General features: G+C 36.9%; 14 protein-coding genes across 14 annotated transcripts; 6 read left to right on the top strand and 8 right to left on the bottom strand.

Moving 5' to 3' along the window:
* Positions 1-57: 57 nt before the first annotated feature.
* Positions 58-1987, bottom strand: C9374_012696 (uncharacterized protein; the record flags this gene model as incomplete). The annotated part of the gene is made up of 3 exons (XM_044688490.1): positions 58-194; positions 315-1036; positions 1155-1987. The coding sequence occupies 3 exons, from the start codon at positions 1985-1987 to the stop codon at positions 58-60; spliced, it is 1692 nt and encodes a 563-aa protein (XP_044554338.1).
* A 1355-nt stretch (positions 1988-3342) lies between these two features.
* Positions 3343-4698, top strand: C9374_012695 (uncharacterized protein; the record flags this gene model as incomplete). The annotated part of the gene is made up of 1 exon (XM_044688489.1): positions 3343-4698. One exon carries the CDS (start codon positions 3343-3345, stop codon positions 4696-4698), a length of 1356 nt encoding a protein of 451 aa, XP_044554337.1.
* Positions 4699-4817: 119 nt separating this feature from the next.
* On the top strand, positions 4818-6774 carry C9374_012694 (uncharacterized protein; the record flags this gene model as incomplete). The annotated part of the gene is made up of 2 exons (XM_044688488.1): positions 4818-4958; positions 5152-6774. The coding sequence occupies 2 exons, from the start codon at positions 4818-4820 to the stop codon at positions 6772-6774; spliced, it is 1764 nt and encodes a 587-aa protein (XP_044554336.1).
* Positions 6775-6853: 79 nt separating this feature from the next.
* On the bottom strand, positions 6854-8441 carry C9374_012693 (uncharacterized protein; the record flags this gene model as incomplete). The annotated part of the gene is made up of 3 exons (XM_044688487.1): positions 6854-7074; positions 7142-8040; positions 8131-8441. The coding sequence occupies 3 exons, from the start codon at positions 8439-8441 to the stop codon at positions 6854-6856; spliced, it is 1431 nt and encodes a 476-aa protein (XP_044554335.1).
* A 33-nt stretch (positions 8442-8474) lies between these two features.
* Positions 8475-9407, top strand: C9374_012692 (uncharacterized protein; the record flags this gene model as incomplete). Its single annotated transcript, XM_044688486.1, has 1 exon — positions 8475-9407. The coding sequence occupies one exon, from the start codon at positions 8475-8477 to the stop codon at positions 9405-9407; it is 933 nt and encodes a 310-aa protein (XP_044554334.1).
* Positions 9408-9511: 104 nt separating this feature from the next.
* C9374_012691 (uncharacterized protein) lies at positions 9512-10780 on the top strand (the record flags this gene model as incomplete). The annotated part of the gene is made up of 1 exon (XM_044688485.1): positions 9512-10780. The coding sequence occupies one exon, from the start codon at positions 9512-9514 to the stop codon at positions 10778-10780; it is 1269 nt and encodes a 422-aa protein (XP_044554333.1).
* A 629-nt stretch (positions 10781-11409) lies between these two features.
* On the bottom strand, positions 11410-13959 carry C9374_012690 (uncharacterized protein; the record flags this gene model as incomplete). The annotated part of the gene is made up of 1 exon (XM_044688484.1): positions 11410-13959. The coding sequence occupies one exon, from the start codon at positions 13957-13959 to the stop codon at positions 11410-11412; it is 2550 nt and encodes an 849-aa protein (XP_044554332.1).
* A 90-nt stretch (positions 13960-14049) lies between these two features.
* Positions 14050-14677, bottom strand: C9374_012689 (uncharacterized protein; the record flags this gene model as incomplete). Its single annotated transcript, XM_044688483.1, has 2 exons — positions 14050-14455; positions 14511-14677. 2 exons carry the CDS (start codon positions 14675-14677, stop codon positions 14050-14052), a joined length of 573 nt encoding a protein of 190 aa, XP_044554331.1.
* Positions 14678-14838: 161 nt separating this feature from the next.
* Positions 14839-16733, top strand: C9374_012688 (uncharacterized protein; the record flags this gene model as incomplete). Its single annotated transcript, XM_044688482.1, has 2 exons — positions 14839-15598; positions 15727-16733. The coding sequence occupies 2 exons, from the start codon at positions 14839-14841 to the stop codon at positions 16731-16733; spliced, it is 1767 nt and encodes a 588-aa protein (XP_044554330.1).
* Positions 16734-16768: 35 nt separating this feature from the next.
* On the bottom strand, positions 16769-18715 carry C9374_012687 (uncharacterized protein; the record flags this gene model as incomplete). The annotated part of the gene is made up of 1 exon (XM_044688480.1): positions 16769-18715. One exon carries the CDS (start codon positions 18713-18715, stop codon positions 16769-16771), a length of 1947 nt encoding a protein of 648 aa, XP_044554329.1.
* A 251-nt stretch (positions 18716-18966) lies between these two features.
* C9374_012686 (uncharacterized protein) lies at positions 18967-20692 on the top strand (the record flags this gene model as incomplete). The annotated part of the gene is made up of 4 exons (XM_044688479.1): positions 18967-19846; positions 19927-20101; positions 20180-20525; positions 20615-20692. 4 exons carry the CDS (start codon positions 18967-18969, stop codon positions 20690-20692), a joined length of 1479 nt encoding a protein of 492 aa, XP_044554328.1.
* A 54-nt stretch (positions 20693-20746) lies between these two features.
* On the bottom strand, positions 20747-21745 carry C9374_012685 (uncharacterized protein; the record flags this gene model as incomplete). The annotated part of the gene is made up of 1 exon (XM_044688478.1): positions 20747-21745. One exon carries the CDS (start codon positions 21743-21745, stop codon positions 20747-20749), a length of 999 nt encoding a protein of 332 aa, XP_044554327.1.
* A 205-nt stretch (positions 21746-21950) lies between these two features.
* C9374_012684 (uncharacterized protein) lies at positions 21951-23003 on the bottom strand (the record flags this gene model as incomplete). The annotated part of the gene is made up of 1 exon (XM_044688477.1): positions 21951-23003. The coding sequence occupies one exon, from the start codon at positions 23001-23003 to the stop codon at positions 21951-21953; it is 1053 nt and encodes a 350-aa protein (XP_044554326.1).
* A 1368-nt stretch (positions 23004-24371) lies between these two features.
* Positions 24372-24746, bottom strand: C9374_012683 (uncharacterized protein; the record flags this gene model as incomplete). Its single annotated transcript, XM_044688476.1, has 1 exon — positions 24372-24746. The coding sequence occupies one exon, from the start codon at positions 24744-24746 to the stop codon at positions 24372-24374; it is 375 nt and encodes a 124-aa protein (XP_044554325.1).
* Between the last annotated feature and the right edge of the window lie 51 nt (positions 24747-24797).

Below are 24797 nucleotides of genomic sequence, written 5' to 3'. Positions count from 1 at the left end.
AAACCTCAATATTTTACAATGTGAAAAATTGTTGTAAAGCACTCTCAATTCAAAATTTTAAACGCTACAATAAACGCTAATATCTACTAATGGATGTTGGTGATGTCTACTGAGGAGAGATTTCAAGTTGAAAAAGCATTCTTGAGGATCATGGTACGAAGTGACATCAACTTGTACAAAGGTCAAGCAGTTTGCTAATTGAAAGTTCATGCATAAATGTATTATTCAATCCATGATTTAAACAGTAAAGTTATTAGGCAACAAGTTTTAACATCCAATGATTAGAGTTGAAAATGTGTGCACAACAAACTTACATCTTTGTGAAGCGTTAGAGCCGTATAGTACAAAGCATTTCAACTTCTTGTGATAAACAATGGTAGTATAGCAGGAACTTTGACGAGATTCCAAGTTAATGGCCGTTAGATTACAAATCAAATCACTACTGTGCTTAGGTTTCTTTTTAGAAAAAGTGAGAACAAAAATGTTGGGATCATAGTCCTCATCCCTGTTATAGTTAGTGGTTTTACATCCTCCATAGAATGCAAATTGATGGTCACTAACAATGGTGCTGTGAATCACGTGAACAGCAGGTATACTATACAATGGTGAGATTGGATCTGAGATGATTTGGAATCGATTCTCTTTGAAATGATAAATGAGAATTTCGTTGGTCATTGGAGCATTAGCACCTGGTCGTAGTTTTCCACTAACTGTGACCATGACATCAAATTTTGGAAGGTATTGAGCAGCATGGTACGCTCTTGCAACTGCCTGATCATGATTTTGTGCAATGATTTGCCTACAAGTCTTCTTTCCAAGATCAATTTCAAATAGTTTGTTACAAAATGAACCAGCAATGAGACCTCCAAAAACGTAAAGCAAATTACTGCTTCTCAAAACTAGAGAATGGCCTTCGACTTGGGGCAACTCTTCACTGTTCTCAATATGTACATTCTGCAAATGTCTTGTTTTCATGTCCATCACAAAAAATTTGCAAGTTGGGGTTCTCTCAAATGAGTAGGTACTTCCTCCGTATCTATACCACATGGTACCAAGAGTGTAAAACAAATATGAGAAGGACACAGCCATGAACATATCATAAGGTGTCACAATCACGCTCGTCATACTACACATCAAATGCACTCCATACTTACAAATACACTTTCCCCTTTGTGTGGTCTGTACAAACACTCCTAAATAGGAGAGTATTCTCATTAAACACGTCGTTTGCAGCACTATACGCAATTTTACCAAGAGTGGCCTTAATTCCATTGTATTGTGGGAACTGTGCATGATCAGCAGCTTTATCGCTTATATTGGATAGAACATGCTTCTCTTCGTTCAAAGTTCCTGAATCAGCAGTGACGTCACTCGACGACTTGTTTGGTACAATTCTACAACACAATAACTTTCTCAGGCTGGCACCATAATCGGAGGGAAAGTAACACACCTCATCGCCATATAAGGCAGCAGATGTGTGAGAGACTTCGTCATAATCCATGGCACAAGTTCTGTAGAATTGATACTTTCTCTTGTTTGTTGTTGATGTTGGGCTGTCATGATTTGGAGCAGATCCATGTTCGAAACTTGCCGTGTTATCTACAAGACTCTTGTTGCAAAGTGGATGTTGTTGCATATTGGTGCTAATCATGAACAATTCAGTGTCCTCTTGTCCATACATTCTTGTAAAACAAGTTCTACTCTTAATTTCTTCATCAAACTTGTGCATCAAACCTTCCTCTTCTTCATCCTGATGTCTGTTCTTGTGCTCAAAATGAATATGATGATGATGATGGTGATGATGATGAGATGGAGAATGATGATTGGTTGTATGACTCGCCAAATGTGTTGATGCCAAAGAAGAAGAATTTTCTAATCCCACATTGGAATGACTCGTTGAAATTTGTTCTTGCTGATCCGATAATGATCCATCAGACGAGGATGACGACGAGCCTCGATTCAATAACCAAGAAGCAAAGGCCGACATTTTTTTAAAAAAAAATTGGAAGTCCCATCCTTGAACTAGCGTTACTCGATCATCATGTCGGGTCGATGTTGGTTCGGAGATGAATGAGTAAGGAAAATGGATCATGGAATGAATGTGTGGAAATTATTGTTGAGAATGAACGAAGGATGGTTGTAGAAAGAATTGGAGGGAGAAAACGGGAAACGGAATATTTTGGTGTTGTAAATGTTGAAAAGGGTCTTTGGAATTTTGTGTAAGAAGCGTGTGCTACAAATTCTCTCAATTGCGTTGAACAAATCCAGGGTAAATCCTTTGTTTAAATATTCGAACAGACAACGAACCATTACTTCCTATTGAATCTTCCGTGAATCTTGGTAGAATTAGACTGTTATCGTTTCGTTGTAATCGCCTTTGTAGTGAAACGACCGTTGGTGGATTCAAAGCTTCCTGGAAGTGATATGGAGTCCTTAATGTCAAGGATCAAACAGCCGAATCAATAACACAGTTTTATATTGGACCACTGAAATTGAGCCATTCACGATTGTCTTCCCTTAAACATACGTTTTTTCACATCACAGTCAAACTTTCCCAAATAACGATTAGGAATCATTCGTCAAGTTAGAACTCATCTTCTTTCGTCTTGAGAACTATTTGAAAAAAAACTGTTAACAACCTGTCTCGATATTTGAATAACGTTGAGCTTGGCTATGAGGTTCCCAGCGCATGTCTTCATCAACAACACATCAGCACTCCAAACCAACAACAGGAATCTCATTATTATGTAGACATTAAACCAGAACACCAAGCGAAGTCAGGATTTTATGACATTCCGGAGGTTAACGAATTGAGTGTCGAAGAATCCGAGTTGATACAGACAAGAAACGATGGAGCTCGTTACATTAAAGTCTGTTCAAAGATCAACTATGTTTTGATCACGTTTTTGATGCTTGATAAGAACAATCTTGAAGTGAAAAACAATGTTCGTTCAGAACACTCACCAATTAAATCTATTCCATGCAAAACCATTCGAGATGTTAAAGTGTACGTTAAAAAGTCCAAGTTTTATGTTATTGTAAAATTAGAGTCAGGTTTTTCAAGAAAAAATTGACAAGGATTTGACAAACTTGAAACAGCTTTAATGCCAGCAAAAATTGTTAAATTTTTGCTCAAAACATGCAAATAAAAGGAATACAATGGATCAAAAACCATTGTACAAATTAGTTAAGTTCAGTCATGGACGAGATTCTGCTTGGCAAATGTAACAGGCAACAAGTAGTAGTTGTAACGAAATGGCGTCCTTTTGTTAAGCTTGAAGAATAAGTAATGAAATTGTTATTACTAACATGAAACAGATGAAATTCGTTATTGTAAAAAAAATGATTCAACCACATGAAGTCCCTTCCGCTTCCTCATCATCACAACCTCATGACGCGGATGTGATGGTAGATGAAGATCATGATAACGAGAATGAATTAACAACCTATAATGCTCACAAAAATGATGCAAATACATACCGATGGGAACAACGATATGATACCGGAGGTGTGGATGCTCTTGAAGAACAACCCATCGGTGATTTCATGAACCGAATCATGTTGGAAAAGGAATTGAGTAAAAGAGAACGAGTAGTAAAGAGGCATCAGTTGATGTATTGGAACGCTGGTGCCAGTGCAGGAAAAGCCCTTCCGCAAGAAAAAACAATCATCAAAAAGGGAATTATTCGATTTTTATATCTTGTCATTGATTGCAGCAATGGAATAATGTTACCATCTAATCATGATGAAAAAACATCTCGTGCACAATCTGTAATTTCAACAGCCAAAGAATTTATCAAGGAATATTTTGATCAGAACCCTCTTTCACAACTAGGATTAATTACAACCAAGAACGGTGTCGCTAAAGTGTTGAAAGAATTAACAGGAAACGTAAAACTCTTAATTGCAGAATTGAAAAAGCTGTTTGATGATGCCAATAGACATTCGTCATCTCACCCCACACGTTCATTTGGTGGTGACCCTTCCTTACAAAATGTTCTTACTCTTTCCTACGACTCACTGCATCAAATTCCAAACTATGGCTCAAAAGAAGTTGTAATAATTTATTGCTCACTGTCAACATGTGATCCCGATAACATTTTCGACACCATGAAGCTTCTCAGAGATAAGAATATCAGAGCGTCGGTCATTAGCTTAGATGCTGAAGTATACATTTGTAAACAAATTGCAAAACAAACACAGGGAACCTATAATGTACCTTTAGATGATGAAAGCTTTAAAGAAATGTTGATGGCTCATGCTGCTCCACCTCCAACCACCACTACCTATGCCCAGAAAATTGTAGCTCCACCTGCCATGAGAATGGGTTTTCCTCAGAGACGAGCTCACACCCTCTATTCCATGTGTTTGTGTCACAAAAAGATTACACCTGGAGGATACATTTGTCCACGTTGTAAGAGCAAATACTGTGATTTACCTGTTGAGTGTGCAACATGTGGCTTAATGCTAGTCTCGTCCCCTCACTTGGCTCGATCGTATCACCATCTCTTTCCCGTTCAACAATTTGTGGATTATGAGAAAAAAGAAGGTGACCAACTATTTTGTTACGGATGTCAAAAGCACTTGTCAACAGAAGCACACATTGCCGTTCAGTGCCCAAGTTGTACCCATATTTTCTGTGTGGAATGTGACGCATTCATTCACGAGTCTCTTCACAATTGTCCTGGTTGCAATTAATCATGAAACAGACTGAATAAATTTTGTAGCAGTGAGATCAAATCGGAGTTTCACAATTCAAAAAAAAAATATTTCACCTTTTCAATATTGTTCCATGCACTTCTAAAACAACACCCAAAATGATGAAAAAGACAAACAATACCATCCAAAAATTGAGTACTCAATACATTCAAAAGAGAGCATTTTCGACCGGAAATGCAATGAATCGATTGACGAGTCATGGCACCATTCAATTGCCGTATATTGTGAATGAGCCAATGGTAGGTGGTGTTCTTGTTTCATGAGAAGATTAATCTCATAATGACATATCATGATAATCCTCTAACAACATCCGAATGGTTGAACAAATTGTTACACAATATGACCATCATCAACATGATCATCATCTTAATCAAAACAATTTTTAATTTCAAAAATCATCTTTCTGAATCATCATCACACACTTCCTAATAGAAAACCTATGCAAAAGGCTCTCCAGAACGATCCGCTGTTCTCTCCGAATGCGAAAAGTATCTCAATGTTCCAAAGGATTCCATCCTCCAAATTCCAACCATCATCAATGGAAAACGTTATTATCAAAACGATGAAGATTTAACCTTCCTTCGTGAGATGCCTTCTCTCCGTTCTCAATATCTATTCCGTGCTCATGGTGCCAATAAGGACATGATCCGAGAAGCTATTGAAGGCTCTTTGAAAGCCAAGAAGGAATGGGAAGATATGCCTCTCGAGTATAAGTGTTCTGTCTTTTTGAAAGCTGCAGATTTGTTATCTAGTCCAGATTGGAGATACAAGATCAATGCTGCTACCATGATGGGACAAGGAAAGACCATGTATCAAGCTGAGATTGATAGTTCTGCTGAATTAATTGACTTTTTACGATTTAATGCTTTTTATGCTTCCAAGTTGATTGGACGACAAGTGGATCATCACAATGCTGGAACTTGGAATCGAGTGGAATATCGTGCTTTGGAAGGATTTGTTGCTGCAATTTCTCCATTTAATTTTACTGCTATTGGAGGAAATTTAGCTTGTGCTCCAGCTCAAATGGGAAATGTTGTCTTGTGGAAACCAAGTGACACTGCTGTGTTGAGTAATTATGTGATTTATCAAGTTTTGGAGGCTGCTGGATTGCCACCAGGTGTTATTCAATTTGTTCCAACCAAGAAGGCATCCGATTTTGGAGAGACAGTTCTCAATGATCCAAACTTTACAGGTCTCCATTTCACAGGTAGTACCAAGACATTCCAAACATTGTACAATGAAATTTCTAACAAGTTGAACACTTACAAATCCATTCCAAGAATTGTTGGTGAGACGGGTGGAAAGAATTTCCACTTTATGCATCCAGATTGTGATGTGACCACCTTTGTCAATCAAACATTGCGTGGCTCATTTGAGTACAGCGGTCAAAAGTGCAGTGCTACATCAAGATGTTACATTCCAAAATCTAAATTTGCTGAAGTTAAACAAGCACTCATTGAGGAGACCAAGAAGCTTAAAGTTGGTCAACCCAACGATCCAAAATCATTCACCTCTGCTGTTATTGATGAAAAATCATTCGACAAGATTGTTGGATTTATTGAACGAGCAAGGAATAGTCCTAAATCAAAGATCATTGTTGGAGGTAACCATTCTAAGGAAGTTGGTTACTTTGTTGACCCAACCATTATTGAGACTACTGATCCTGTTTCTGAAACCATGTCACAAGAAATCTTTGGACCAGTTCTCACTATTTATGCCTATGATGATTCAACACAGACCTTCCTCGATGATGTACTTCGTTTAATTGATACCACATCTTCGTATGGACTTACGGGTGCAATCTTTGCTCGTGATCGCAATGTTATTGCTAAATGTGTGGAAGGTCTCAGACATAGTGCTGGTAACTTTTATATTAATGACAAAAGTACTGGTGCCATCGTTGGTCAACAACCATTTGGTGGAAGTAGAGTCTCTGGAACCAACGATAAGGCTGGCTCAGAGAATATGCTTCTGAGATGGACCAGTGTGAGAGCTATTAAGGAAACATTTGTACCTCTCAAACATTGGGGATATCCTTCCATTGATTTGGAATAAATTTTGACTGGTTGTTAAATAATATTATTTGTTTACAAATTGAAACGGATTTGAGCATTTAGTGTGGATAACTTTCATTCTAGCAAATTCGTGAATGATTCAAAGCACACTCAAATTTGGTCTTGAACTCTTTGGCTTTCGTGGAGTCGTTCATTTCCTCAAACACGTGGGAACTGTGAATGAATATCGAGGCAATATCGAAGAAATTAAGTTCATAGTCATAAACATTTTCTTCTTGCAAGTATTTGAGGTATTCCAACAAGATTTCAGAACTCTCTTCCTGGTCCAAAACACTGCTCGCTAAATTGTGGGAAAAATAATATACTATGTCAAGATCTATTGATCAATATAATTATTAATGACTTACCAATGTAATTCACAAAAATATGAGAACATGCATTGCAAGGATTAATTAATTTTGCTGCTGCAAAATCAAATAAAGCGGCTTGTACATCATGATTTTCCAAGTGAAGTGTCCCTCTCTCTTCGTATATATCAGCCAGTCGTTTTTCATATTCTTTCATATCATATTGTGAAAATCCAGAGCTCACTTCTTCGTTGTGATAGCAATATTTTGAACGAAAATCGTTGGCTGCATGTCTTGTTGTAAACAACGATAGAAGATTCATAACATTCGATCCAACATAGCTTTTTAGTTTCACCAAAATTCCTTCCCATTTTGGAACTTGTAATTCCTTAATTTCAATACATTTCGTATAGTCCTTCACTGCATTTTCATATTCACCTCTCCTTCCATAGAGACTTGCTCTTGAAAAATAGGATCTCAAATGTCTATCGTACCATTCTGTTGCTTTAGAATAATAATTTAGAGCGTCATTCGAGGTTTCGTTATTTTCTCGCAACACCCATGCAATATTTGTACAAAGAATACAGATATAATAAGAGTGATATTTGGAGTGAAAAGGGCTAGCATGAACACGTTCAAGAGCTTTTTCAAAATATTTACAAGATTCCTCAATATAGCGCTCCTTTTCTTGAGAAGTTAAATTTGAATTCTTGTCTAAGCATAAAGAACCGAAAGAATATCCACAGGAAAATAAAGCATAGAAACCATTGGGGACTAGTCGACAAGCTTCCTTGTAGTACTCCAAGCTGGTGTGTTGTTGTTCATTAATCTCATAAATTAATCCGATAAATAAATTATGAAAATAGTCTCTTTCAATGTCTCTTTCTGATTCCGAAAACCAATAACTAAAATTACATTTATGTAATCCCCAATATAGAATTCTAATTGCATGAATATTCCTAAATAGTAAATGAGTGTTATAAAATTTATATGAATATTAGCAACACACACATAATGGTTCTTGCCGAGATAATTTCGTAATTACCTACCTATTTGAGAGACTCATACAAACACTCCATTCTAAATATCCTTCAAAATTACTCGGTTCCAATTCCACAACTTTTTTCAAATACTCAAAAGATTCCACGTAATTTTCTTCCATTCTCAATAATATACCTTTCCGAAGCAAGTCATAATACTCTTCTCGTCGCCTATTAAAAATTATTTCAGGATTTACATTTGCTTCACCACTCTTCTCCATTATACTGTGAGCAGATTCTTCACAGGCGGTATGCTTTTTTGATGATGAAAGAGATGATGAAAAGAAGGACACTACAGCATCGTGATGGTCTTTCAGCATTTTTTTTTAGATTTACAACGACTTTAAAAAAAAATGACGGAACTCGCTCTCATTCCGAACGACTCCCATCATCATCAACAAGTACAGAGCTCTCGTTCGGGTGATGACCTATTAGCAGATGATATTGTTTTTTCAGTTATGCAATTTTTAAAACCAGAATTTATTTTGAGGGTGTGTATGAAAGTTTGTAGACAATGGAATGAACAAGCGAGAAAAATACCACTCGAATTAGAATTCATGTTCGAGAATATGACTCCAGTCAAATTAAAGCTTCTTGGAAACAGTTCTACCATGAAGCAACTAAAAAAGTTGGGATTATTTGGTCATTCTTTGGGATCAGAAGGTGTGAATGCAATTGTTTTTAGTAATTATCTTTACAATTTGGAATCACTCGATTTGGATTCTAATGAGTTGACATGTCGTGCAGTGGAAACCCTCTCTCAAAGTACGGTGTTGAAAAATTTGACGAGTTTGAATTTAAATCACAATGGAATTGGTCCTGAAGGCGTTCGATGTATTTGTAATAGTCCATATTTGACGAAATTAACTGAACTCTTCTTGATCGGTTGTCATGTACAAAATCAAGGTATCACATGTATCACTAAAAGCGAAAATCTCAAAAATTTGACTCTTTTGGACCTGAAAAGCAATAACATTACAGTTGAAGGTGCTAAACAATTGGCAGAATCAGAATATTTAGGAAATTTACGAAAACTTAAATTGAACCACAATCCCATTGAGGACGAAGGTGTCAAATTTATAGCTACCAGTAAGCATTTGAATCATCTTACGAGTTTGGAATTGGCATTCACACGTATTGGAGTAAATGCAGGAATTTCCATTGCTAAAAGTGAAAATTTGAAATTATTAACCTCCCTCAACGTAGAAGGAACGTATTTACGATATACTCAAGCCATTTACACACTCCAACAAAAGCTACAAAATTTGAAATATTTTCAGCATTAAATTGTCTTACAAAACAAGTATGTATTTTTCGAATTTTTAGTTAATTTGGAATTTTCACGCTTGATCTCAGTTATTTTAAATTTGATTTTGAAAACATTAAAAAAATGTCGAAATTAAGAATTCATAATTTCTCCTTTGGTAAAGCAGGAAGTAATTTTCTGACCAAAACATGGCTGGATACATCATCAAGTCCTCCTCGGAAACAAACTGTACATTATTATTTGAATGAAAAGTATTTGAAAATGGAGGATCACTCATGTCATCATGATCCACAAAGGTCATCAATAGCCACATCATCATCAACATTAAATCCTTCCCAAAGAGAATATAACATCTTTTTTCCAGGAGACATACAATTAACACGGAGTGATTTTATTAAATATTTAAATTCCGATTATCCATTTGAAGAGGAGGACATGAATGAGAATGCCAACACAAATCCACAACAACAACACGATCTCAACAATACCAGCCACGAAAATCATGCTCCAGCAATTACCGAAGTTTACTATGAAAAAGTATTCGATTTGTTATATGAAAAATTTCCAAATTCAGTGGCTTATTTAATTTTTCAACCATCACAGTTAGATTACACATCCTTGATATATGAATATGAAAATTTTTATGTGAAAGGAAATGCAAATCGACTCGTTTTAGAAATTCTCAATGATTTATTTCCACATGAATATTTTGGACACGACACGTGTCAAGCATTTGTTCATTTATTGGCCTTCTCGAAAGGATGTGTGGCATTGAATTCCTTAATTAGTGAGACGACTAATTTTCAATGGTATCTAGAACAAGAAGACGCAGAATCTTGTATCACATTTGATCACTGGAAGAATACATTCAAATACAGACATTGGGATGAGAATACAAGTCCTCTCGTTCAAAAATGTTATCGAGTGCCGCTGTTACAGGAACATATTCCACTCTTGAACAATACCAATTTCAAGCCATTGATGCAACAAGCAGTGAATTTCTTCAAAAATCAAGTGAAAACTATTTATTATTTGGATGGTCATCGATTTATTACCGATGAAGTCATATTACAGAAATTTTACTCGACTATTGTCTATGAAAAGAGTACTAATAGCAGTAGTGGTTGTAGTACGAATAGCAGCAATCCTCTCATGATGATGATCAAAATTTATCAAACTCCACTCGTGGAAGAGAAGAATATTTATCGGAAACATATCAAGATGGAATCCGAGGGGTTTATGAAAATCCTAAAGAGAACATATTCACAATTGAGTCGGAAGAATCAAACTCCGTGTCCGAATCTGGTGTATCAATATTATTATGGCGAGCTTGAGAATCGGGTGAATCCTTTTGTGTTGCATTTCAAGTTGTTGAAAGATTTTCAGATCTAATCATGTGGAATTCGTGTGTGTGCATGATGATCGATCCAATGTGTTCAACCTATATTTTACAGAATGAATATATAGCTATAAATATATATCTAACAACAGTTCAACGGTGTTGTATGAATTTTCATTCATTACCACCAATCCCAAATATTGCTGTATTCATGGCGGTGAGGCAAGTCTTCAATTCCTGCCAAGTCACAATGTTTTTGAGAGTTCAAGGCAGATCGGGTGAGAGCTTTCTTGCTACCATGATATTCTCTCTTCCAGAATCGTTTCGAGTGGGATCGATTACCTCGGCGACTATTGAAAGAACGAGCCATGATGATTGTTTTTTTTTTGTTGTTGCTGATTCTGCTCTGATCGTGTCAAGACAGGATTTTAATAGAAAATGTCAACGTTAAAAATAGATTGGTTTTTGGTTGACTGCTCCAAAAGATCTTTTGGCGCGGAGAACTTGCGAATTGTTTACGGCAAGAAATGCTGATTACAAAGCGGCTTATGGGATTCTTACCTACAGACCTAACACAGCATATTGTAGAGAAATTCAAATGAAATCTTTTTGTGTGGTCACTCCTGAAATTTTAGACGTGGCTCCAATTTTCGCTGAGGCTTTGGGAACAATAAATTTTGGACTACCGCTTTTGATGATAAACAGCATCCAAAGATTCATTAAATCGTTCCTTCTTGATAAATTGAAGCCTATTGATTCTACCCAATGCTTCTTCCGTTTCTTCCTTCATTAATTCTGTTTGTGCAATCAGATAGTCAGCATTGGTCATAAATTCCTGATCTAGTTTGGTAACAAGACTCTTGTACTCTTCAATTTCCTCAATATGAATATTCTTTTGGTTCAGAATTGAGGGAGTGTGGACATGTTCTTCTTCATTACGTTTTGCCAATTTGGACTTGATTTTGTTGGAGCTTTGTAAAATATTTCTCAAGATTGATTCGACTGTTTCTGGCTGTTTGGGATTGGTGGTATGTTTTTCACATGGTTCCTCCTCCTTTTTTTGCTCTGATTTTTTTCTAGCTTCTAAATCTTCTTTTCGTGTCAGATTGTTGAGCTTTGAATTTCTCAAAGTACTTGCAATGCTGCTATTTAAGGTTGATAAAAACGATTGATTGCCAAAATCAAAGTCTTGGGGTAGTAGTAGACTTCCTCGTGAGAAATTTAAAGAATTTCGAGCTGAAATAGCCATTTGAAGCTCCAATTTCTTTTTTACAGCCTCCGATGAAAATGGCATGTTTGTGATATCAATTCCAACTCTTTGGAGATATTCTTCATAGGTTTCCTGACTACCAATGGTTGTGACACTCATGTTGTCGTCGTCAACAGCAGCTTGTTCAATGAGGTGTGTCGAATTGTGAGCTCTTCCAAGATCTATAATACGCTCCTCAAAGTAGGGTATTTCCACACTGGAAAAGTCAGCTTCGCTTGCTTTTTCAGTTTTATCACACGAGCTTGGCCTTGTTTCTTTCCTCAACTCATCGATATAAATTACTTTATCCATGTATGTAGGAGAATATGTAGGATAAGATGGATTTTCCAGAGTTTGTTGCGGCTTTTCTTGGTCAAGATAAATTATCCTTTCTTCGAATGGTGGAGGTTTTAGCTCTTCATTGAAGTGACAAGAGGGTTTAACATTTTCAACGTTGGATGTAATGATACTAGAGAATGGTTCCTCAAGCTGTGCAGTGGTGGCCGCTTGAGCTATTGGAATGGGTACAACATTTTGTCGGGCATTTGCAGGTGTGTGGTCACATTGTTCAGATTTCACAACATTAGAGTACGTTGATGATGAGTGGTGGACAGATGATTGGGATTCTGGTCTTGTAAGCATCGTTGGTAGTTGTTTCATGTCAGTGAGTGGCAATTTGTACGGTTGATCGTCGCAGCGTAGAGGTTCAGAGGGGCGTTTTGTTACTGTGACAGTGGGTTTCTCTTGATTCACATTTTCAGGCGTCATGTAATCTTCGAGAGCATACGTAATTTCGATAGCTTTGGATGGGGAGTTTTTGGTTAGAGGAATTCTTGAAGTCAGTTTTGAATCGGTCGATGAATTGACACACTGAATATTGCTTACATTGGGAAGGTCACGCGAATCGGCAATTCCCTTAGTGTGAGTTGCGATAGGAACTTCAGGAAAATGAGCCGTGTTGTTAAGGATAGATATATCCAAAGCAGAATTTGACGTTCCTTCTCGTTCTTGCTTTTCCATTAGTTGAAAATAGGTTTCTAGATCCATAATACGAGAATTCCTCAAAACCTCTAGCAGCTGTTCTCCTTTCAATGGAGCTTTTTTCTGCTCTTCAGGGCTAGTTTGAATACCTAAATTAGAAACATTGACAGGTGGCATTGCACGACCCTCAGTTTGTGTACATTCCTCTAAAATGGTTGAATTCATTTGAACGGATTTGTCTATGGTTGTGATGTTGTTGCTCTCTGTAGAGCATGATGTTTCTGGGCATTGGTCTTGAATTTCTTCGTCAGCATAATACTTGATGCCGTTTGCAATATTATACATTGGATAATTTGCTTTGAGTAACTGAATAGACAAGTCTTCCGAGATGGAATTATCATTTGAGTCATACTTTTTCAACTTGATAATCTTTTTGTGCTTTTTCTTAAGGTCTTCCTTAATATCCTCCGAGCACGCCACGACATTGTTGGCAGGATGAAAAGGATCCAATAGGAGTTTGTGTCTTGAAGCTTTTTCCTCTTGCTGCTGCCTTACGAGGTGTTTTAGTTTACTCTTTCCTTCTGGTCTCAATAATCGTGGAGGTGGTGGTCCCTGTGGCATGCCTGGTATGTTTCCACTTGTAAAATACTGCATTGGTGGAGAGTGATGAGGTCTATAATGATTGGGATTGTATTGCGATGGTGGTGGCATGTGGCGAGTTCTATGCAAATCACGTTGCAATTTTTCATTCTTTTGCCTCGTATAATTTTCATCATGCACATCAAACACGTGTTGATGTGGGTGAGGATACCATGGATTCAGCAAAATAGGAGATGCTTTATCACGACGACCAAATCCGTAATCGGGTGAATGACCTGAACGACCACGATTTTCACCACCAGTACTACAACGTTCATGCATGTATTCATTCCTCCGAATCCTCAACAATCGTATTCCAACTTCTTCATCTTGCGGAATGGGCGTTGCTGCTGTCAAAATCATTTTTTCTTCAAATTTTGAATGTCTAAGCGCAAATTGTAAGTTTTGGAGGGAATCGGCTTTATGGGCAACTTGATCTCAACTCATCCATTTCTAACGACTACTACTACTACTTGTTGTTCTCCACTCAAGCTCTTCCAGCTTGGCTCGTTCGGATAGAATTTTCTCTGTTCTCAAATTGAAAACATCCAACGCATACATGAGGGCAACCAGCAATAAGAACGCAAATACGAGGTAATAGTTGTGAGCGAAAAACCGAACGGACCTTCTCAAAACATCTTGTATAATTTCTAAAAAGGACTTGTTTGAATAGTGCATGAATTTCTGGGATTGGTGTTTCTTTACTTTTTCTTGCTTGCGGGTGCTTTCATGTTCGGAAGGAGCCGTGGTGATGAAATACTTTTTGTGTGATGGGGTTGTTGGTTGTTGAGACTCTTCTTCTATTGGTTGTTGTTGGGGTGGTGTTGAAGAGTTTGTACTCTGCGTTGTTGAAGAATTACTAATAGCCTAATTTCCATCACAACGATGATGTACAATAATCAAACTCAACTTACTCCTCTCTCAAAATTGAATATCTTCTAAAGGACGATGGAATAGATAAAATAATTGATAAATTAATAGATGATGATGTTTTGCTCTGGTAATTTATAAATTCCGAAGCTCTCAGAGAATGATGACACTTCATGCCACGTATCAGTGATGCTCCAACACTTTTCAACATTTTTTATTTGAACAAGATCAGGTAATTCATTAATTGATTGACCAACTAAAAACAACGATTTCGAATATGGAACTCATTGTCAATTCCTTTTATTATTCGGCCAACCAATACTGAGTTGACCCAGAGTTGTTTCTCCATTTTCTGTGAAATTCATCAAAAAAATGGCCTCCAATTATAATCATCAGCTCAACAACGACAAGGATCATCCCTCTCATCACCCCCTTCACGCTCGTCCTTCTCATCACGAACAAGAACTCTCCTATAGTTTAAATCATGTTCCCTCTTCCTCCTCACTCAATCATTCCTTTCGTTCTCGGATCCAATCCATCGTCCTCTCTCTAAAACATCTTCTCGGACCCATGTTCTTCAACAAGGGCTTTTTCAACGTGGTTAATTTAGGAGCCTCTTTCTTTTTATTATTTGCAGCATTTGGTACCACTCAATCCTTCATAACGACCCTCCGAAAATCCGAAGGCTTTGTGAGCTTGTCCATTTTATATTTTGTTTTTGCCTTTTCCAATTTAGTCGCTCCTTCGTTTACACAATTATTTAGTCCAAAATGGACATGTGTGTTGGGAGCTTTGTGTTATTGTTTGTTTGTGTTTGCTGCTGGATTTGATAGTAGTGTCTTGTTGTATTGTGCTTCAGTGGTGAATGGATTTGGAGCTGCTTTGCTATGGACTGGACAGGGAACTTTATTGACACAATCTGCAAATTTAACGCAGATGAAAATTAAAGAATTTCAAATGAAGAATGGACAGAGTTCTGAGCAGTCGAGTGCTGAACGGCAAAATTCTGGACAGGAAAAAGAGGCAGCCTCTGGAAATAGTGTGGAAGTGATGGGATTTTTTAGTGGAGTGTTTTTTGCCTTGTTTCAATTGAATTCGATTTTTGGAAATATTTTAGCTGGATCGTTATTTAGTAAGTGGAGTGTACTTGTCTACTATGGAGTCGCGAGTGACAGTTTTTATTTTTGAAATAATTTATAATTTCTTTTTTTGGTAAATAATGTAACGATTGAATTGAAAATTATCTTGAAAATATTATAGGTGCTGGATTGACGAATTTTCAATTATTCTTTGTGCTCACCATTATTGCCTTGGTTGGATCTTTGTCATTAATTGCACTTATGCCTATTAAGAAAAGTGAATATGAAAAGAAATTACAAATCGACGAAGAAGATTTACAACATGATAATATTCATATTGATACAAGAAGTTTCACAGAAAGAATTTCCAACAAAATCAAAAATTATTTCACACAAGAATTAGCCAAACAAGCAAAAGATTTCGTTTCTCTCTTAAAACAAGCTTTTCTAGTGTTATTTTCAAAGAAAATGCTTGTATTTAGTATCATTTCATTTTACTCTGGATATAGCAATTCATATTTCACTGGATCGTTACCTCCTATCATTGGTCGAGATATGCTCGGATGGGTCATGATTTTATTTGGTATCAGTCAAGTTTCTGGAGCCTTAATTTCTGGAAAAATGTTAGACAAAATCGGGAGAAGAGTCACCATGCTCGCAGCCATGTTCATTCATTGCGTGGCTGTTTCATTGAGTACACAATTTGTGTATTGGGGAAATTCCGTTTCTAATGACATGGCTTCCAATCAAGACGATCCCTCTCATACCATCCAAAAACCAGCAGCTCTCTACTTGCTCTTCTTTGTGAACATGTCCTTGTTTGGCTTGTCAGACAGTTTTCTCACAAACTCAATCTACGGAATTTTGGGAAGTCCCAATTATTACAAGAAGAAGAATACTGCTGAAGCTTTTGCTGCTTTCAAAATGACACAATCTCTCTCCTCTGCCATTGGATTCTTTTGTGGAATTTATCTCAACGTTGTGACCATTCAAATCATTCTCGCTGTTTCATTTGGTGCTTGGCTTGTGGCCTTTTTTGTGATGGATAACATGATTGCTCCCGTAGATAAAAAGCAACAAAAACACACATCTGGTAAGAAGCAGCATGCGGTGGTCACGAGTGATTCTCCTCTTTTGCAATCAAATAACAATAGTGCTACCAACAATTCACAAAAAACCTTAGTATGAAAATAATTTATAATAAATCACAAGAATTCTCTACTTTATAAAATTACACATTTCTTATTCTTTTCATGCTCAAGCACACGCATGCGAGCGTTATCAGATGCATAAAGAACGGCTCTCTTACTGCGTTTATAGGCCACTTTCACAATTTCATAATCATCACGCAACGACAACGATGCATATTGCAGAGCTAATCCATGCTCTTTCACAGCTTTCAAAACCACTTGTCGATCATTCCTAAGTTCTTCAGAAACACACTCAAGATTGTAACCACGCTTTCCAACTGCCAACAGTGCAAGATGTTTGTTGCTTGTCAATTCTGTAGAAAAGTAACCAAAGTGAACGCTTGTTGCTTTCAAAACCCGTTCAGCGAATTTGAAATCATTACGAAGTCTCGTTGAGGCGAAATAGATGGCATAGGGAAAACGAACAATTACTTGCATGATAATTTCAGCATCATCTCTCAGTGCCGGTGACGCCTGCTTAATTGCCTCTGCATTTTGCTTAATAGCTGTTTTCACTACTTCACGATCGTTTTTCAAGTCATCCGAAGCTGAATCCAAACATAAACCATTCTTGGAAACAATTTGCATGACAAATTCACGATCGCTTTTCAAGTCATTGTGTGCAAATCGCAAAATATTGTCTTTGGATGTACCAGCAGCAAGCAGAAGCAGATTCTTGTTTTTACGTAACTCGGCAGATGCGAACTCAATGGCTTTTCCGAATTGATGAATTGCTTGTGTTACCACCAATTCATCGTTTCGTAATCGCTCTGACGCAAATTGTAAAGATTTACCATTTTGTCGAACCGCCTTCAAAACAATCTCTTCGTCATCACGATGAATCGTTGACAGGTGTTTTAGATTTAGACCATTTGTCGATACAGTTTTCAATATCATTTCTCGATTATCTAGGTCCTGTATGAGAGGAAAGTTGGCGTTGTGGCAGTTGTTGCTTTGCTGAATGGCTTCCAGCACATCAGGGTCTTTTCTAAATTCATCTGGAGTCATATTTGGTTGAAAATTGTCACTTCTGATTGCAGCAAGAAGTACATCCTTATCATTCTTTAAAGATTTTCCAATATATGCATAGTTTGATCCAGCTATTTGAACTGCCTTCAGGGCAATTTCTTTGTCACTTCTTAATTGCTCAGAAGCGAACTGAAATGCATGATAGTCAAAAGTCATTGAAGCTAATACAATCTCTCGATCGTTTCGAAGATCGGTGGGAAGATAATCTAATATTTCTCCATATATTTCACATGCTTGTAACATTAACTCCCTCTCAGAACGTACTCTCTCAGAAAAAAAGATGAGTGAATACGCAGATATTTCAAATACTTTCCAAGCAAATGTTAAATCGTCCTTGAGAGAATCAGAAGCAAATTCCATAGCAATTGCATTCTCAATAATGGCTTCAAAAACAATTTCCTTATCATTGCGCAATGTTGGAGAAGCATATTGCAAAAGAGTTCCTTTTTGTCTCACCGCTAAGAAGACAAGCTCTCGATCATTTTGTAATTCTTTGGATATAAATCGAAAATTCGCAATGCCGTGCGCTTTCAAGAATTGACAAACAAACTCACGATCACTTCTTAACTCCTCAGAGGCAAACTGCAGCGTTCCAGCTCTCCAAACAATTAATTTATCATTTTGAAATGGCTCTGGGACATGCTCTAACAGGCTACCATCTAAAGCACAGGCTTTCAGCATGATCAATCGATCGTTGGGATCCGGCCACCAATTCTTTTTCAAATAATTGCTTCGTTTAGCTGGCACCAAGGATATCAATTGTTGAAAATGTTCATCCCGTCGTTTGGCCATTTGGATAGCCTCTTGATGAAATTTATCTTTCAATTGATGAGCAAGTTCAGACCAATGAAAGACAACTTGATTGTTTTCATCATCATCATGTTCCGATATCGGATCATCTCTAAAATCAAGTAATAGAATACACACAACACAAGAGGATGATTCAGACATTTTTCGTTGTTTTCTTTTATGTAAGAACTATTATTATTGTTAGGTTGCAACGAGAGGGCGACCTCTTAGAGTTGAAGTTCGTTGGGAGTGCAGATTTCGCAAGATGCCATTTTTGTTTTGTTATTCAAAACATTAAAAATATTAAAGCAAGATCACAGTTTTCAGGGAACACTGATTTCCAATACTAAAATTATTACTTGATGAAATTGATATAATAATCATTGTTGTAGAAACAATTGAATATTTTCGGAATGCCGAGAATAATCTATATCGATGACACTGTTGCTCCTTACATTACTCACTTGATGGGTTCTTCTCATCAACAACAACAACAACACAACTCTACTAACATGACTTCTCCAGCAGCATTAAGTACTCATTCCGATATGGCAAATTATTCTGAATTATCATCATCATTACCATCATCATTGAATATCAACCATCATCATGAGGAGAGCAATAATGATGATATTAAAATCATTCGGTACTTACGAAAAAGACCCCTACGAACTGTTGAAGTTTATGCGTTTGGAGAAGAGGAATTTATTTCCGAGTTTGTGCATCCGAATGGAATTATCAAGGAGGAATATGATGAGCCTTGGTATCTTGTAAATTCTACTCAGAGCTCCAGCCGAATTAATTGTTTAAGCAAAGGAGGAGCATTGTATAATAATTTGTCTAACAATTTTGAAAGCAAGTTAAAATTAATGAAATGTAAATTATTGAATATGGACGAGAATGTGGAGAAGATATTTTCTGGCTCCTGGCATTCGTTATTTATTACAAATAGAAATAGACTATTCTGTTTAGGAAAAAACACAGATCATCAACTAAATATCCAACATGATCCATTCATTGATTCAACACATCAAGTTCTAAGATTTGATTTTACTGAGCCAATCAAAGACGCTGCTTGTGGAAAACGAAGTACAATGATTCTTACAAAGACAGGAGAAGTATATGGAGTGGGATATAATTTATATGGATGTCTTGGCACACATGAGACAAATAGAGATTGTAGTCGCGTTCATATATTAACCAAAGCAAATATAGGCCAACCAGTTCGACACATTGCTTGTGGTAGCTATCACACAATAATGTTGACACGATCCAATGAGGTATTTTCTTGTGGTATGTTTGTGTAGTGTTCCCTGAAAGTTACTATTCTTTGAATTTATTGTTTCTTTACCTCATTGTTAATTTTTCATTAGGTGAAAATGTATATGGAGCATTGGGTTTGAACGATCAAGACAATCGACGAATTCCAACCAAAATTTCGTTCTTTGACTCTCTCTATAAGCTTGGAGATTATGTACAATATGCATCATGTGGAGAATTACACACTTTGTTTTTAACACGGCGAGGATTTGTGTATGCCTCTGGAAGGTATGTGATACAAACAATTTGGTGAGCACCAATAGAGTTGAAAAATAATCTTAAATCAAACGTATTCACTCACAACAGAAATTATTATGGCCAATTAGGCCTGGCTGATAATGAATCCAGACTTGTTCCAACCCTAGTCAAGCCAGAATATTTCTCAAACGAGAAAATTGTATCAATCGCTTGTGGTTGGAATCACTCCATATTTTTGACATCTGACAATAAGGCCTACGTATCGGGACGAAACAAGCATGGCATGTTAGGAACTGGAGATTTCACAGACAGAAACAAACCTACTCTTATCGAAATACCTCATGAAGAGATTACAGAAATTCATGCTGGACGAGCCAATAGCGTTTTTCAAACGAGTAAGGGCCAATTGTATTTTACTGGATCGAGTTATTTTGGTGAGAAACAACCTATGGATGTAAATGTTCCTACCAAAATTAATTTACCGCTTTCATTTGTGGAGTTTCCATCATTTTCATTCCATGTATTTTGCAGTGCTCAATGCAGATGTATTTATTTACTGAAAAAAGAGAGAAAACGATTATTGTGGTTCTTCCACAGGATGAAACGAAGATCCATCACTGATTTTTATTCAGATATTTCAGTTGTGACCTTGCAACCAAGGAAAACACCGTTACTCTAAGGAGTGGTTGTAGTTGTTTTTGATTGCTGCTTAATGGTATAGCTCTTTTCAAACTTTTTCATGAGATAATCGTATGCTGTCATGTCAATTGAGCTAATATAGCAATCCTTATTAGGCTGACCAAAATATGCAATACTATATCTATCACGGTCATAATTTGTAAGCACTACTTGATGAGGCACGCTCTTATATTCGCCACTAGTCCATTCCTGCATCAAATCTCCACAATTCACAATCATTGAATCTGGAACATAGGGAGCATTCATCATTTCATTGGTCACTCGATTCAATACTTGCAATCCTCCCACATCATCCTGAAATAGTAATGTAATTGATCCATAGTCACAATGCAAGCCTGCTCCATTTCTATCACTAGCTGACGATGAGAGGTTATTCTTGTCAATTTTTGGATAATGCAAATATCTTAATGAATGCTCCTTGTCACTATGCGTGGAAGAGAAATAATTGTTTTCCAATGGCTCTGTGGAACCTCTCGTTTTGTTTTGAATGGTCAAACTACTTTGTAAATCATCCAAAATTTCACACAACAAATCATGCAATGCATTAAACAGGTCCTTACTGAATTTTTCAAAACCTTCCAAGTTTAGAAATTGTGTCTCATCTGGAAAATAATTCACCTCTTCACCTTGATCATTGGGACTGTTTTGCAGTCTTACATTATATGCCTCCTTCAAATCAATATCAGTTCCATTAAGTCGTTCAGAGCTCTTTGAAATGTAGCCACTTCCACCTTTGAGAGTATGAAATTGATTTTTCACTTCAAAGGGAAGATCAAAAAACTTTTTAGAATATTCAAAAGCTTTCCGCATATCAGAAACTAATGGGTGATCGACCAAGTAGAAAAATCCAACGGAGGTGAGAGCTGATCGTATTTCATGCTTTCTCTCTTCCGTCGTGCTCTTATAGGAAATGATTGGAATTTGTCCACTGGCCGATTGCTGCTGTGACGGTATGGATTGGTTTGAGAGTATCATGGTCGTTGTGTGGCACAGAATGGTTGTTGTGGCTCTTTTTTTTGTTTGAGAAGGATTCCAATTTGCACTTCAATTAGCAACAACCAATTTCCGTTTCAAGAAGTGAGGTAGGGACTTGTGGCTAAAAAATCCCACGTGACCACACGACATAACTTGGGGCTGTCACTAAAAGTTTGAATTGACAACTGTCTCACATGTACTCATATTACTGTTGGCTACCCATTAACGCTTTCCTAAAAGTAGTTTGCAATTGATTCAATTTAACTTTAAACACTTTCTTGAACACTTCCCAAACTTGAGCACCTATCGCGGCATCCATCTTTTCAGAAAAATCTGACAATAAGGTCTGAATCGATGATGAATTGAATGTCTTGTGAATTTCTGTTTGGTAATGATTTGCCTCAGTAAAATCAGTTATACAACCAAATTTTGCAATTTGCACACCGAATACTACGGTTCGAAACGAGTGAAACAAAGCCTTCATACCCTTTTCAATATTAAGCTCTTTTGTCATTTTGTTTTTGGCCTTCACAAATGAATGATCTGCTTCGTAGGAAATACTTTTTCGAACTAATTGTTTCACTTCACTCTTTTCTTGTAAAGATATTAATGATGGAGTCTGAATCAATTCCATCTTGTTACTTTTCAACAAGACAAATGATGAAAGATGCTCACTCGTTAAAATGGAAACAAATTCCATTGCACACAATACAAACTCATTCACCAACTTGTTGAATAATGTTTCAGAATAAATTGTAAAATCCACGTTTTTGCTTCTTGTGTTTTCAAATGAAATACTTGTACTGAATTGGTAAGTGTAATCTCTCTTTCCAATAGCTCTTTGTTTTTCTTCAATTTGCTCCCCGAGATCATTGGAAACAACCACGAATAAATCCAAATCAGAATCATCTCGAACCAATCCATAAACATGAGATCCAAATATTCCCACACACCAAATTTCATGAATAATATCACCATTCATTAGAACTCTCCGGAGAGAAGGATTAGAATTTTCCGAAGGCTTCTCGCTCACTCTTCCTTCCTCTGTGTGGTTGCATTGAGTAGCATCCATTACTACGTTTAATTGAACTATTTTCAATAATTCCGATTCAAGAATTTTCATAATTTCAGAAGAGGGAGGGATGAGCGAGGATGTGTCGTTCTCATTCCTCAAGTTTATGGTACTTGATTCATGGGTGAGAAAGCTTTTATCCAGGACAGTATAATAATCCTCATGGGCGTGATGAGAGTTGAACATTTTTTAAAGTTTGTTTTTGAAATTGCATTATTCAACAACACATTCATTCCAATAACAATTGTTTATTCAAAATGAAATGTCACTTGAATTACATGACGATTAAGTAGACGATCCTTGCACTCGCAAACATGATCATACATTCAAGAGTACAAATATACTTCCTCAAGACAAGGATAGGTCTTGGTAATGGTTGCTTTAATACTCTAAGCTCCGATACATGGCTCATCAACGAATCATTAATTTTGGAGAGTTTGGAGGCTAATTCCTTGTACTCATCTACCCTCTTCCTTTTTCCAAGAGAATCAAGAGCCAGACCGTCTAAACGTGCATCAGTTTCATCTCCGTCCAAGTCTTTCATTTCTTCCTTACCCTCAATAATGGGTACTAAAGAGTTATCTACTCCTTTGAAAGACCCTTCTTCATTGTTTGTTGGCTCAATGATAGCTCTTTGCTTGAAAAAGTGAATGAGTTTCTTTTCCAAACTGGCCGCTAGTGAATCAGCCTAAACGGATCCTTTGGTTAACCGCAAACTTCTCCTTTCCAACCTGATCTACCACCTTTTTGATTGTATTATTCTTGTTGGTAAATATAATACCAAACCAAGCTATGTCCTTGATGAATTCCTTATCAAGCTTGTGTATGGTGTTATGAAACTCAATCTCTCTCGTACTATGAGTGACCAAAACTGTCTCAGCTTTAAATTTTGTAACAATAATACCTACCAAACTGTGCATTCGTTTGAACCATGAAAAACATGACTCAAAAAGGCAAATTGACACGTCGTAGCCTGGATATGGATCACAATATGGGTCAACGTTAGGATTGACTTGGAAGTGACTTCTAGTTGCTTGGTGTGTTTGAATTTGCAATAACAAGCCACGCAATAGTAATTCATTGGATTTGTTCGATTTTTATTTGATGATATTCCAGCCACAATAACACACTCCACGTATTTAAGGCTTTTAACAAGCTATATTGTAGTAATTAAGCGGCAAGTGCTTTGTTGTTTGTCAAGGAATGTAATGAATTGAGGCGGCAAAATGAATGTAAGGCTTGTTTCAACCACACTGGTAAAGGTTGCTAATTGATACATGTATGAGAAAATCAGTTATTTCTTTTTTGATGGTAGAAGGAGCCACGGAGGAGTTTTAAAAGGAATCTTTTGAGATATTGATCTTCTTGTTGATGTGTCCAACAGAGTGGTCGAAGAGGTTCTTGTGGCGGCCATTGTTGTGTTAGGTGGTGTTGTGTAGGAAGATGCAACTGTTGTTGAAGCGGTCACAACAGATGAGCCTGTAGTGATTGTGGACGCAAGGAAGGATGATCCAGAGCTCGAGGACACATTCCCTTTTCGTCTTGGAGTGGAACTTAAGTGTGTGGTGGTGCCATTTTGATGTTGAATATTGAACACAATACAAACTCATTCACCAACTTGTTGAATAATGTTTCAGAATAAATCAGAATCATGTCGAGCAAATCCATAAACATGAGATATAAATATTCCCAAATTTCATGAATAATACCACCATTCATTAGAACTTTCCGGAGAGAAGGATTAGAATTTTCCGAAGGCTTCTCGCTCACTCTTCCTTCCTCTGTGTGGTTGCATTGAGTAGCATCCATTACTACGTTTAATTGAACTATTTTCAATAATTCCGATCCAAGAATTTTCATAATTTCAGAAGAGGGAGGGATGAGCGAAGGAGTGTTCTCATCCCTCAAGTTTATGGTACGAATTCTCATGGGCGTGATGAGTGTTGAACATTTTTTAAATTTGTTTTTGAAATTGAAATT

This window comes from Naegleria lovaniensis, assembly GCF_003324165.1.
Source record: "Naegleria lovaniensis strain ATCC 30569 chromosome Unknown tig005, whole genome shotgun sequence".
Lineage (NCBI taxonomy): Eukaryota > Heterolobosea > Eutetramitea > Acrasida > Naegleriidae > Naegleria > Naegleria lovaniensis.
The sequence above is the reverse complement of the archived record's forward strand: the minus strand, read 5'-3'. Positions and strand labels throughout refer to the sequence as shown.